Raw genomic sequence first — 14,292 nt, 5'->3', positions numbered from 1 at the left:
AAACATTAATAGTTTATAACTATTTTGGAAAATGTATGCACTCACTAACTGTAAGTCACTCTGGATAAGAGCGTCTGCTAAATGACTAAAATGTAAAAATGTAAATGTATTTTATTACACGATAGGTGGTCTAATAACTTTCTGAACTCAACAGAGGCATTGAACTCACTGATCAGATTTGGTCAAATCACACTTCAACTTGCATGCATATATATTATTTATTGACACTAAATGCATCCCTGACATTAACAGTGTCTCAAATGTAAAATATGTCAATATAGAAAGCATTGTGAGTAGGTAAACTTGTTAATCTCCTCCCATTTAACTTTGAGATTGTGATATAGTGACCTTGATCAAGACACTTCTAACCTCTGGTAGCCTTAGCCAACTTAGAAATTGAAGTTTACCCTTATCGATTTGCAAGGCATGAATTTGACGTTGCCACCCCCTCATGCTGTCTTGTAAAGCTGTTGGGCACACTTCAGGCTAAGAGGTCCTTTGTTGAACTGATATGAACAGCCTCTATCAGAATGAGGTCAAGGAGCTGAATAAAATATGGCTAGACATTGTCCCTGCCAAGGTTTATGGTCAGTGGGTCAAACAATGAGGCAATATCAATATAGACCGCCAGTGATTATAAATTGTCAAGACACTATCATAAGTCGCTCACTTGTATCTCAGACACTTAGACTAGGCAGTCAGACGGACACAGTCAGAGTTACTCTTACGGTCCAAACAGACACAATGGGAGTTGAGAAAATGGAGCTGGATGAGGGACACTCGACTCTGATGAGTGGCACCAAGAAGCCTCCCATGGTTCGGCCTCCCAACACATTTGAGCGCATCATCCAGCCCTGCCTGGCAGAGGTGGTGGGCACCATGTTCTTCGTCTTCATCGGGTGTGTGTCGTTCATCGAGAACGTTGAGTCTGCAGGCAGGGTACAGCTGGCACTGGTCCATGGCCTGGCAATGGCCGTCATGGTGGCATGCATGGATGAGATCAGGTAGGACTCACCTGTACTCATCTGCTTGATCTTATCTGTGTGATTTTACCTCACCTGGCTTTTTCATGCAACTTAGAGCTCTGGTTGCAGCAAGCTAGTGGTCTGCTGTGCAGATAAATATTTTGTGTTTTCTCAAGATATAAATTGGAACATAATGTATTTTGGAATAAAAATTCTCTGATAAAGTATACAGTACCAGTCAAAAGTTTGGACACACCTACTCATTCAATGGTTTTTCTTTATTTTTACTATTTTCTAAATTGTAGAATAATAGTGAAGACATCAAAACTATAAAATAACACATATGGAATCATGTAGTAACCCCCAAAAAGTGTTAAACAAATATATAGCGCAAGTGGACATATATAGCGCAAGTGGACAGCAAACCTGGTTTCAAAAAACAAATAAAGCAACACCTCACGGCACAACGCCGCTCCCCCATGTGACCTACTTGTTGTATGTACAGTGGGGAGAACAAGTATTTGATACACTGCCGATTTTGCAGGTTTTCCTACTTACAAAGCATGTAGAGGTCTGTCATTTTTATAATAGGTACATTTCAACTGTGAGAGACGGAATCTAAAACAGAAAATCCAGAAAATCACATTGTATGATTTTTAAGTAATTAATTTGCATTTTATTGCATGACATAAGTATTTGATACATCAGAAAAGCAGAACTTAATATTTGGTACAGAAACCTTTCTTTGCAATTACAGGTTTCCTGTAGGTCTTGACTAGGTTTGCACACACTGCAGCAGGGATTTTGGCCCACTCCTCCATACAGACCTTCTCCCGTTTCGGGGCTGTCGCTGGGCAATATGGACTTTCAGCTCCCTCCAAAGATTTTCTATTGGGTTCAGGTCTGGAAACTGGCAAGGCCACTCCAGGACCTTGAGATGCTTCTTACGGAGCCACTCCTTAGTTGCCCTGGCTGTGTGTTTCGGGTCGTTGTCATGCTGGAAGACCCAGCCATGACCCATCTTCAATGCTCTTACTGAGGGAAGGAGGTTGTTGGCCAAGATCTCGCGATACATGGCCCCATCCATCCTCCCCTCAATACGGTGCAGTCATCCTGTCCCCTTTGCAGAAAAGCATCCCCAAAGAATGATGTTTCCACCTCCATGCTTCACGGTTGGGATGGTGTTCTTGGGGTTGTACTCATCCTTCTTCTTCCTCCAAACACGGCGAGTGGAGTTTAGACCAAAAAGCTATATTTTTGTCTCATCAGACCACATGACCTTCTCCCATTCCTCCTCTGGATCATCCAGATGGTCATTGGCAAACTTCAGACGGGCCTGGACATGCGCTGGCTTGAGCAGGGGGACCTTGCGTACACTGTAGGATTTTAATCCATGACGGCGTAGTGTGTTACTAATGGTTTCCTTTGAGACTGTGGTCCCAGCTCTCTTCAGGACATTGACCAGGTCCTGCCGTGTAGTTCTGGGCTGATCCCTCACCTTCCTCATGATCATTGATGCCCCACGAGGTGAGATCTTGCATGAAGCCCCAGACCGAGGGTGATTGACCGTCATCTTAAACCTCTTCCATTTTCTAATAATTGCGCCAACAGTTGTTGCCTTCTCACCAAGCTGCTTGCCTATTGTCCTGTAGCCCATCCCAGCCTTGTGCAGGTCTACAATTGTATCCCTGATGTCCTTACACAGCTCTCTGGTCTTGGCCATTGTGGAGAGGTTGGAGTCTGTTTGATTGAGTGTGTGGACAGGTGTCTTTTATACAGGTAACGAGTTCAAACAGGTGCAGTTAATACAGGTAATGAGTGGAGAACAGGAGGGCTTCTTAAAGAAAAACTAACAGGTCTGTGAGAGCCGGAATTCTTACTGGTTGGTAGGTGATCAAATAATTATGTCATGCAATAAAATGCAAATTAATTACTTAAAAATCATACAATGTGATTTTCTGGATTTTTTGTTTTAGATTCCGTCTCTCACAGTTGAAGTGTACCTATGATAAAAATTACAGACCTCTACATGCTTTGTAAGTAGGAAAACCTGCAAAATCGGCAGTGTATCAAATACTTGTTCTCCCCACTGTATGTACTGACATGTATGTGTAACTGATAGATGCACACACACACTACATGTTAATGTATGTAAATTGTGTATTATTTTGTCTGTAATGTATTTTCGTTATATGTCGGACCCCAGTAAGACTAGCTGTTGCCATTGGCGTCTGCTAATGGTGACCCTAATAAATCTACATCTAAACCATCTATCATGACAATGCATTACATAGGCCTTAAGTGTTTCCAAACCATCTGTATCTATTGACATTCACAGGTCTCCATAGATTTTCCCCAGCCCTTACCCAGCAAGTATGCAAGCAGTCACAGTGAGCCCGATGCAGAGTGGAGCCAGTGGGGTACGGGTCCTGCCGTCGACAGCCCCCATACAGACCACCAGGGACAGGAAGAGGGTCATGACCATCTCTGCTACGGTGGCACAGCCGATAGCTCCACTGGTTTTAACCACGTTGAACGCTCCCCCTGCTGCACTGGCATAGCTGATGATGGAGGATGCTGCCTGTAGAATATCACAACATCTGTACGATTAGATTGGGATTGCATTGGGTTTTATTTCCATTTATTAAACACAATCTGAAAGTCTTTTGTTTCTTCATAGATCCGAATGCTTGTGAAAAATGATTAGGCCTATTTTAGTATCCAAGCTGAATTAAGATATACATAATTCACATTTTTTATACAAAGAAAACAGCATATGGAGTTTGTTTGCTATCGTTCTAATCAGAGTTTGATTATTTGCTACATTCTGTTTTGGTCATTTGGTCTGGTTGGTTTCACATTGCCAAATGTCGAACAAACTAAAATGCGTAGGCTATATAAAACTATGTGTGATGCAAGTAATTTGTTTAGTGGACAGAAATGCTCACGTTAAATCCATCTATGATCATATGGAGAATCACTTTTATGTCCCAATCTTCATATTGCATTCGCTTTGTAACATGAGAGGAAACAGCGCAATAACCGCTCTATAATAACTGCGAAGTGAATAGGGGAGACTGTGGCTGGTTCTCTCATCATGGGTTGGTACTTACTTCACCTATTACTCACAATCTAGAGGGTGCTGTGTAACTCAGTAATTTTATGATTAATATGTGCGACTTCTTCGCAAGAGGTAATCTGGTCAATTCATATTAGCATATCTAAATATTGAGGAGCAGGAATTCTGTGCTTTTATATGAGGTGAAAGTAAAATATACATGTCTTGGTATTTTAATTGTTTGAATTATAGGAGTAGGATATAAATGAAAAAATCATTTATATTGTTGAAAAGAGGAAAGGAAGAGCTATAGCTAGCATATTTCAAACTGATTTCTAAACTGTTTCTACTACAAGCCATGTAGAAATTAGCATCATAGGCCGTAGCCACAGGAAGATTAGTGGAGCCACTACTCCACTAATACAGGAGTAATAAAGTCCTAGTGCACTACTTTTGTGAGATTAAAAAATATCTCATGAGGACCGCCACAAGAAAGGAAGACCCAGAGTTACCTCTGCTGCAGAGGATAAGTTCATTAGAGTTACCAGCCTCAGAAATTGCAGACCAAATAAATGCTTCACAGAGTTCAAGTAACAGACACATCTCAACATCAACTGTTCAGAGGAGACTGCGTGAATCAGGCCTTCATGTTCGAATTGCTGCAAAGAAACCACTGCTAAAGGACACCAATAATAAGAAGAGACTTGCTTGGGCCAAGAAACACAAGCAATGGACATTAGACCAGTGGAAATCTGTCCTTTGGTCTGATGAGTCCAAATTTGAGATTTTTGTTTCCAACCGCCGTGTCTTTGTGAGACGCAGAGTAGGTGAATGGATGATCTCCACATGTGTGGTTCCCACCATGAAGCATGGAGGAGGAGGTGTGATGGTGTGTGGGTGCTTTGCTGGTGACACTGTCAGTGATTTATTTTAAATTCAAGGCACACTTAACCAGCATGGCTACCACAGCATTCTGCAGTGATACGCCATCCCATCTGGTTAGCGCTTACTGGGACTATCATTTGTTTTTCAACAGGACAATGACCCAACACACATACAGGATGTGTAAGGGCTATTTGACCAAGAAGGAGAGTGATGGAGTGCTGCATCAGATGACCTGGCCTCCACAATCACCCGACCTCAACCCAAGTGAGATGGTTTGGGATGAGTTGGACCGCAGAGTGAAGGAAAAGCAGCCAACAACTGCTCTGCATATGTGGGAACTCCTTCAAGACTGTTGGAAAAGCATTCCAGGTGAAGCTGGTTCAGAAAATGCCAAGTGTGTGCAAAGTTGTCATCAAGGCAAAGGGTGGCTACTTTGAAGAATCTAAAATCTAAAATATATTTTGATTTGTTTACCACTTTTTTGGTTACTACATGATTCCATATGTGTTATTTCATAGTTTTGATGTCATCACTATTATTGTACAGTATAGAAGATAGTCAAAATAAAGAAAACCCTTGAATGAGTAGGTGTGTCCAAACTTTTGACTGGTACTGTATGTATGAAAAATAGTTTGTTATAGACTAAATTAATTTTATATAATTGAATTTAAATAATTAAATCAGTGTGTAGGCTTTTATTTTTAATGCAACTTAATTTATCCTTCTCTTCATGCAGTGGACCCCATTTCAACCCTCCCTTCACCATTGCCATCTACCTGTGTTGTGGCATGCAACTGTTCATGGTCGTCCCATACCTTATCAGCCAGTTAATAGGAGGGGTGCTGGGAGCTGCCATGTCAAAGGTCAGTTGAGTTATTAATGTTCACCTGTGGTAACCTCTAATGAACAGGTACAGTGGTACAAATGGAGAACAGCTAATAATTCTATAGTGGAAAGGCTAATCTCTTCCACCAGCCGGCTCTCATTGAGCCTGGGGACAAAGTCAGGGAAAGGCATGCTTATAAACTTAAGAACATCAATCAATTAATCAATTATTTGTATAGGCCTAGGCGCTTTTATGAATACATTTGTCACTAATGTGAAGTGGTGTTCTGCTGTGCTTAGCACCTGCAATATGCAGGTCAGCAGCTGACTGATGTATACTGTCCCTCAGATGATGACATCAAAGGAGAACTATGCCAACGCCACCGGAGCGGCGTTTACTATCCTCCAATCAGAGGACCAGCTGGCGGGAGCCATATTTGGAGAGATCGCGATGACGTGCCTAGTTTCCATGGTAGTATTGCTAGGGGCAGTCAACGTAAAGAGCAAAAGCCCCATGGTGCCTTTCCTGGTAGGCTGTACTGTCATCATCAACATTCTGGCAGGGTGAGTTGAGAGAAGATATTCATTGAATTGTACAATATTTAAGAATACAATATTACATTTTTAAGCCTGCTCTATGAAATCTAGACTATTCCAGTACCCACATGCTCAGAATTCACCAATAGTCAGTTTCACTCACATTGTCAAGTTTGTATCATGTGCCAGATAATGTCCCCTTTACCAAATAGCATCTCTGATTGCTCTAAAGTTGGTGATGGCAGTTATCCTAGATATTTTTGCACTTAAGCACTTAACCTGTCTGTGCGCTGGTTCAGGGGAGACGTGTCTGGGACCTGTCTGAACCCAGCCAGGGCTCTGGGGCCAGCGGTAATGGCCAACTACTGGACCTACCATTGGGTTTACTGGGCTGGTCCTATCGCAGGAGGTCTACTGGCAGCAGAACTAGTGAGGTGAGAGATACAGTAGATAGGCCATCACATAAAATTTGTTAAAACCTGTAATGTGCTTTTTTTTAAATTCACATTTACATTTACAAAAATCTATACATCCTTCTACAATGTGCTTGAAATACTGTATAATGAAGATCACATTTTGCAGTAGCAAGTTGACTTTGTAAAAGTAAAAGAGGAGACTTATACAGAGCTTTCTGGATACTGGTGGCTTTGTAAAACTGCAAAGGCTAATAGCACCAGGGGCTAAAAGACCAAAACCAATAACATGGTGGCTAAAGAGCATGGTTAAAACGCAAATGGCCAAAAGGCAAAGTATGCTTCTGAGTCTCAAGACCATATAATCATTCTGAATTGCGTAAACATCATTACAGACGTTGGTACGGTGTCTTCCGAAACGATTCACACCCCTTGACTTTTCCACATTTTGTTGTGATACAGCCTATTGTCCAGAATTTAAAATTGATTAAATTGAGATGTTATGTTACTGGCCTACCCACAATACCCTATAATGGCAAAGTGGAATTATGTTTTTACACATTTTTACAATTAAACATGAAAAGCTGAAATGTCTTGTCAACCCCTTTGTTATGGCAAGCCTAAATAAGTTCAGGAGTAAACGGTTGCTTAACAAGTCACATAATAAGTTGCATGGACTCACTGTGTGCAATAATAGTGTTTAACATGATTTTGTAATGACTACCTCATCTCTGTACCCCACAAATACAATTACCTGTAAGGTCCCTCAGTCGAGCAGTGAATTTCAAATACAGATTCAACCACAAACACCAGGGAGGTTTTCCAATGCCTCGCAAAGGGCACCTATTGATAGATGGGTAAAAAAATAAAACATTAAACAGACATTGAACATCCCTTCGAGCATGATGAAGTTATTAATTACACTTTGGATGGTGTATCAATACACCTAGTCACTACAAAGATGCAGGCGTCCTTCCTAACTCAGTTGCCGGAGAGGAAGGAAACCACTCAGGGATTTCACCAAGAGGCCAATGGTGACTTTAAAGTTTAATGGCGCTGATAGGAGAAAACTGAGAATGGTTCAACAACATTATAGTTACTCCACAATACTAACCTAAATGACAGAGTGAAAAGAATGAAACCTGTACAGAATTTAAAAAATCGAAAACCTGCATCTTGTTTGCAATAAGGCACTAAAGTAAAACTGCCAATAATTTGGCAAATAAATATACTTTATGTCCTGAATACAAAGCGTTATGTTTGGTGCAAATCCAACACAAGAGTACCACTCTTCATATTTTCAAGCATGGTGGTGGCTGCATCATATTATGGGTATGCTTGTCATCGGCAAGGACTAGGGAGTTTTTTTTTTTTTTATGAAACGGAATAGAGCTAAGCACAGGCAAAATCCTAGAGGAAAACCTGGCTAAGTCTGCTTTCTAGCAATGATCAACAACCAACTTGACAGAGCTTGAAGAATTGTAACACAATGCCAAATATACACTGGAGTTGCTTACCAAGACGACATTGGATGTTCCTGCGTGGCCTGGTTACAGTTTCGACTTAAATTGGCATGAAATCTGTGGCAAGATTTAAAAATGGCTGTCTAGCAGTGAACAACCAACTTGACAGAGCTTTAAGAATTTTAAAAAGAACAATGTACAAATATTGTACAATCCAGGTGTGCAAAACTCTTATAGACTTACACAGAAAGATTCACAGCTTTAATCGCTACCAAAGGTGCTTCTACAAAGTATTGACTCATGGGTGTGAATACTTATGTAAATGAGGCATTTCTGCATTTAATTTTCAATAAATTTGCTAACATTTCTAAAAACATATTTTCACTGTGTTAGTATGGTGTATTGTGCGTAGATGGGTGAGAGAAAAAATATCAATTTAATCCATTTTGAATTCAGGCTGTAACACAACAAAATGTGGAATGAGTCAAGGGATATGAATACTTTCTGAAGGCATTGTAGATATGACACTAATACAACTTTAAGTTGAACAATGACAACAGTTAGACTTTGCTACTTTGTCATGTTGTCCAGAACAGAGTGGCGTTCAGCATTTTAGCAAGTTCAAGGTTGGATTGTCAGTTCCTGAGGCCTAGAATTCTGTCCTGACATCTGTGTCAAAGGGATTTATGGAAAACACTATTTTACATTAGACCGTTTTAAGTTATGTGTAAGCAATTAGGCAGGCTATTCAATGTTAGGCAGGCTAATCATATTAAGCAAAAATATGTGAGGATGTGGTCGTCGTCGATCTTGGTCGTCATCTTGGCATCCTGGTCGGCCCCCACAATACCTTATGTTGCTAGGTTGATATCTTTATCAGTGTCTAGTTTCTGTTGTGATTTTGACTAAAAGAACAGCACTTTTCTTTTCCAGACTTGTGCTTGGAGATGAGAAGACACTAATCCTCATGAAGTGACATCCTACTGTACATGTCCTATGCAAGTCACTGTGGAAAACATTTCACCAACTACTTACTACTTTTTGTCATATTAAGCTTTTTTTTTTATAAGCAATGTGAATTTAGACTCAGAATGGAATTTCTGTTTAATTTGAAATACTATGAATCTGGTTTGCAAATGTCAGCAGATAGCAGGAGGTGTCATACTGTACTAATATAACTGTTATTGTACTCTCTGCTTCCAGTTTGCTTTCGTGTTTTTCCTTTATATTAAAAGATAAAGATGTGGATGCTCTGTAAAGATGATTGCAACTGCAAGCTGATTTACCGTGATGCAAGAGCGCCCCCCGTTGGGCGTGATGGATACTGGTACATTTGTTGTTTAATTTTGTATTTCTGGATGTATTGGTCTCCGGCAACAACACAAAAGCAGCGCTAATAGCATTATGCAGATCGGAACCATATGGCGCTGTCGGCGGTGTAGGTGCTGAAATAGCAGCACCGCACGTCAAACTTGACCTAGCTTCTGGGGGGCGCTGTTCCAGCTGCTGAAATTGACCTCTCTTTTAATGATGCATTATAGGCCTACAGTATTGGGGTTTAGCATTCATCACCACCAATGTACACCCAAATAAAACATCTAAATATGCGTACTTACGTATTTTATCTTGTATATGATTTGCTTTATGAAACATATCGCGATATTTTCGTTATTTCTCTGTTTTTATTTGCTTCGAAGTAGGTCTATCAAGAGGCACACTTTTGAATATAGTTCAATATCATATAGTTTTATTTACTGATGATAGGCCTAAAGCTATTCATCATAAAACAATTTCGGTATATTCTCACTTCGACTTTTCTTGGCATATCAAGCCTTCTCATCAAACAACATCAACAAAGTAAAAAGAAACCAACAAGTTATTTTAAACGTGTCGTCTATTTTTGATGCTCTTGCGACTGGACAGCTACATCTCTTCAGCCAGTCCCAGTCGAGAGAAGGGAGGGAAGGGGCTTTTAGTGGTACGGCCTGCACAGAGCAGACACGACCACTGACAAGAACCTCTGGAAGGATGCCTGATACTCCGGGGTGAAGTTGTTGCCCATCCTCCCAGCGACCACCACGGTCAGAACATCAGCCAGCAGCTAGAGGACAGAAAAAATATATAGGAGAAAACTGATTAGATCTTTTACATTTTTGACTACATTTCTGACTTCAAGCTAAATGCTACTTTAACTATACATACAATTAACGAATGTTACGGCCTACAGGCCTATGCTATGGCAATTATGAAAATGCTGCCTAAATCAATTTCTGCGCTACCCGGCCTTTTCCTATTTGTGCTGCAGTTGGAACAAATTAGAAACGTAGTATTCATTGAATATTGGCTTCTATGTTCAAATCCTACCTTGAAGTTGTCGGGATTCACATGTAGTTTCTTGAGTGCAGCACGGTCAGCTCCGGGTATGTGTTCTTGATGTCATCCATGTTCTTCAGAGCTCTGTCCAGACCTCGCAGCACGGTGACGCTGTGCTTAGCAATCAGAGGGTTGTTGATGATGATGGCCTCTGCGTTGTTCAAGTTGCCGAAGCCCCAGTACCTCTGGGACCAGGGGTACACGACAGACACCTGTCATGTGGAAAATAAAGTCATAGGCCTACTTTAAACTCTCGGAAACCTGCTCAAATCATAGAACGTTGTTGTATGTCAATGTGATAATCCCAAAGACCCCTGAAGTTTTCTCGAGACAATTTTTCGTCAATACTGCATACCGGTAATATAATAGATTACTGTACATTATTGTTTTATGGAATTAAAATTGGGATGTGATAGCAAAGCACTTACCTTTCCAGGGATTCGGCGGTAACTCGATCGTAGTCGAGGTTAGAGAAGATATCAGTGATGGCTGCGCGCCCTTCATTTGTCCACTCGACCATTTTTACTGTTGGTCGGTTTCTTGAGTTGCACAGAAAACTATATGAGACAAACTATTTATGCAACGAGCAACTATGCGTTCTATGGAAAATAATGAACGACGTGGAAGTGGTGTTCCACGACGCGCTAGCGGATTGGTACTGACCTTCCACAGAGCATTATTTTCCATTGAACGCATAGAGCCCCGAGTTGAATATCCCTTTTGTACCATGGCTATAATTTAACACGTTTGCCACCAGAAATGTGTTCATTTGCCGGTAGAAATGTGTTTCATCCACTGAAGTAGCTAGAAAGTTTACTAAATAACAGTAGTTGCCGTGGTAACCAAACAAACAGACTTTCTAGTTTAGCTAACCAATCCATAATCCTGGCTTTCTATTATGAAAATCGAATTCAACAATGCCAATACAATAACGTTTTCAATTCGACTTTTGCTTTCAAAAGTAGCTCAAACATAGAAACATGTAAGAATTAACTTCATAGCCATTGAATTCTACCATGCAATTCTACCGGGGTTATTTAAGTGATAATAATGCCCGAGAAGCCAGTGTTTGGAGGATATATTGGCACGGGTGTTGTTCGTCTTGGGCCGGCAAACAGTGCCAATATATCCTCCAAACACCGGCTTCGAGGGCATTATCAGGTTACCAACATATACAAATAATGATTTACATATTTTTATTAAAAACGTTATTTTTATTAATTTATTCATACTATTTCATCCTTCCACAACATATAGTCCCGTCACAAATCTAGGGTTGCTACCCAAGCCTGCTGGTCGTTCCTTCTATCAGTTCGGTTGCCAGAAACGCGACAGTCATTCAGTATTTTTGTTCTGTGTCTATGGAGGCGACCCAGTCGTTCGTTCTAAATGTTCTATTGCCATGCTGGCTGGCAACGTTCTTATCCCTTGCTTGCTAGCTGGCCAACTACGTCTAACAAAGTAGCTGCATTTGCATTTGTTTAAGCTGTTTTCTAGTGATATTTATTTGGATATATCGATAAGAATTAGCTAATTTTGCACGATTTCACCTACCATAAAAAACGTGCACTCTTGTCAGGACACTGTTGTTCAGAGGAGCTAGCAAACAACACAGCTAACACAATCACTTCAAACTGAAGCTGGAAAGATTGCAGACTAGTTGCACATCGTTTCGTTTTACCTGTTTTCTATTGATAGTTCTTTGTATATATCCATAAAAATGATGCTGATTAATGATTTCAACTGTCTGAGAAAAGCAGCCTGCCTGTCTCTCTCATCCCGACTCCCAACATGTTCATTACTATGGGACAGTTGGAGATCAAATTTGAATATTGAAACAATGTTGCAAATATAGGAGAGACAGAAAGCAAGGTTATTTTAAATCTCCGCTGTTGAAAACTAAATGTTAGTCTAAAAGAAATGTGAGATAACGTCTAGATGCTTTTTATAGTGGAGTTTATAAATTGCCTGGCTGGGCTGATGAGACAGTGGATTGCACAGTCAGATGGCACAGAGTAAATAGGCATTTTAACGTCATAGATTTAGCTGGTGGTAACTTGAAGAATAGACACCGGCTGGAATGCTGTTTTAACCAATCAGCATTCAGGATTAGATCCACCTGTTGGATAAATGGCCAATATACACTATGTGGCCAAAAGTATGTGGACACCCCTTCAAATTAGTGGATTCGGCTATTTCAGCCACACCCGTTGCTGACAGGTGTATAAAATCGAGCACATAGCCATGCAATCTCCATAGCATGGCCCGTAGAATGGCCCGTACTGAAGAGCTCAGTGACTTTCAACGTGGCACCGTCATAGGATGCCACCTTTCCAACAAGTCAGAGCGTCATATTTCTGTCCTGCTAGAGCTTACCCTGGTCAACTGTAAGTGCTGTTATTGTGAAGTGGAAACGTCTAGAAGCAACAATGGCTCAGCCGCAAAGTGGTAGGCCACACAAGCTCACAGAAGAGGACCGCCGAGTACTGTCCTCGGTTGTAACACTCGCTACCGAGTTCCAAACTGCCTCTGGAAGCAACGTCAGCGTTGGGAGCTGAAATGGGTTTCCATGGCCTAGCAGCCGCACACAAGCATAAGATCACCATGAGCAATGCCAAGCGTCGGCTGGAGTGGTGTAGAGCTCACCGCCATTGGACTCTGAAACAGTGGAAATGTGTTCTCTGGAGTGATGAATCACACTTCACCATCTGGCAGTCCAACGGACGAATCTGGGTTTGGCGGATGCCAGGAGAACACTACCTGCCAGAATGCATAGTGCCAACTGTAAAGTTTGGTGGAGCAGGAATAATGGTCTGGGGCTGTTTTTCATGGTTCGGGCTAGGCCCCTTAGTTCCAGTGAAGGGAAATCTTAACTCTACAGCATACAATGACATTCTATATGATTATGTGCTTCCAATTTTGTGGCAACACTTTGGGGAAGGCCCTTTCCTGTTTCAGCATGATAATGCCCCCATGCACAAAGCGAGGTCCATACAGAAATGGTTTGTCGAGATCGTGTGGAATAACTTGACTGGCCTGCACAGAGCCCTGACCTCAATCGCATCGAACACCTTTAGAATGAATTGGAACGCCGACTGCGAGCCAGGCATAATTGCCCAACATCAGTGCCCGACCTCACTAATGCTCTTGTGGCTGAATGGAAGCAAGTCCCTGCAGCAATGTTCCAACATCTAGTGGAAAGCCTTCCCAGAAGAGTGGAGGCTGTTATAGGAGCAAAGGGGGGACCAACTCCATATTAATGCCCATGATTTTGGAATGAGGTTTTAGATGAACAAGTGTCCACATACCTTTGGCCATGTAGTGTACCATGGCTAAGGGCTGTTCTTAGCATGATGCAAAGCGGAGTGCCTGGATACAGCCCTTAGCTGTGTTATATTGACCATATACCACAAACCTCTGAGGTGCCTTATTACTATTATAAACTGGTTACCAATGTAATTAGAGCTGTAAAAATAAATGTTTTGTCATACCTGTGGTCTTTTTTTAAATTTATTTTTAATTTAACCTTTATTTAACTAGGCAAGTCAGTTAAGAACAAATTCTTATTTACAATGACGGCCTACACCGGCCAAAACTGGACGACGCTGGGCCATTTGTGCGCTGCCCTATGGACTCCCAATCACAGCCGGTTGTGATACAGCCTGGAACCAGGGGGTCTGTAGTGACGCCTCAAGCACTGAGATGCAGTGCCTTAGACCGCTGCGCCACTCGGGAGGTCTGATATACCACGGCTGTCAGCCAGTCAGCATTAA

General features: G+C 41.4%; 1 protein-coding gene and 1 pseudogene across 2 annotated transcripts; one reads left to right on the top strand and one right to left on the bottom strand.

Moving 5' to 3' along the window:
- Positions 1-744: 744 nt before the first annotated feature.
- aqp8a.2 (aquaporin 8a, tandem duplicate 2) lies at positions 745-9,122 on the top strand (the record flags this gene model as incomplete). The annotated part of the gene is made up of 5 exons (XM_084141656.1): positions 745-1,004; positions 5,645-5,771; positions 6,083-6,297; positions 6,570-6,704; positions 9,080-9,122. 5 exons carry the CDS (start codon positions 745-747, stop codon positions 9,120-9,122), a joined length of 780 nt encoding a protein of 259 aa, XP_083997782.1.
- A 996-nt stretch (positions 9,123-10,118) lies between these two features.
- LOC311100648 (hemoglobin subunit beta-2-like) lies at positions 10,119-11,039 on the bottom strand (annotated as a pseudogene). The gene is made up of 3 exons: positions 10,948-11,039; positions 10,511-10,731; positions 10,119-10,247 (listed from the first exon to the last, which is right to left on the bottom strand). The product of its transcript is annotated as a hemoglobin subunit beta-2-like (transcript).
- Positions 11,040-14,292: the final 3,253 nt, after the last annotated feature.

The sequence above is a fragment of the Coregonus lavaretus genome (genome assembly GCF_964263955.1).
Source record: "Coregonus lavaretus genome assembly, chromosome: 25".
Classification (NCBI taxonomy): domain Eukaryota; kingdom Metazoa; phylum Chordata; class Actinopteri; order Salmoniformes; family Salmonidae; genus Coregonus; species Coregonus lavaretus.
The sequence above is the reverse complement of the archived record's forward strand: the minus strand, read 5'-3'. Positions and strand labels throughout refer to the sequence as shown.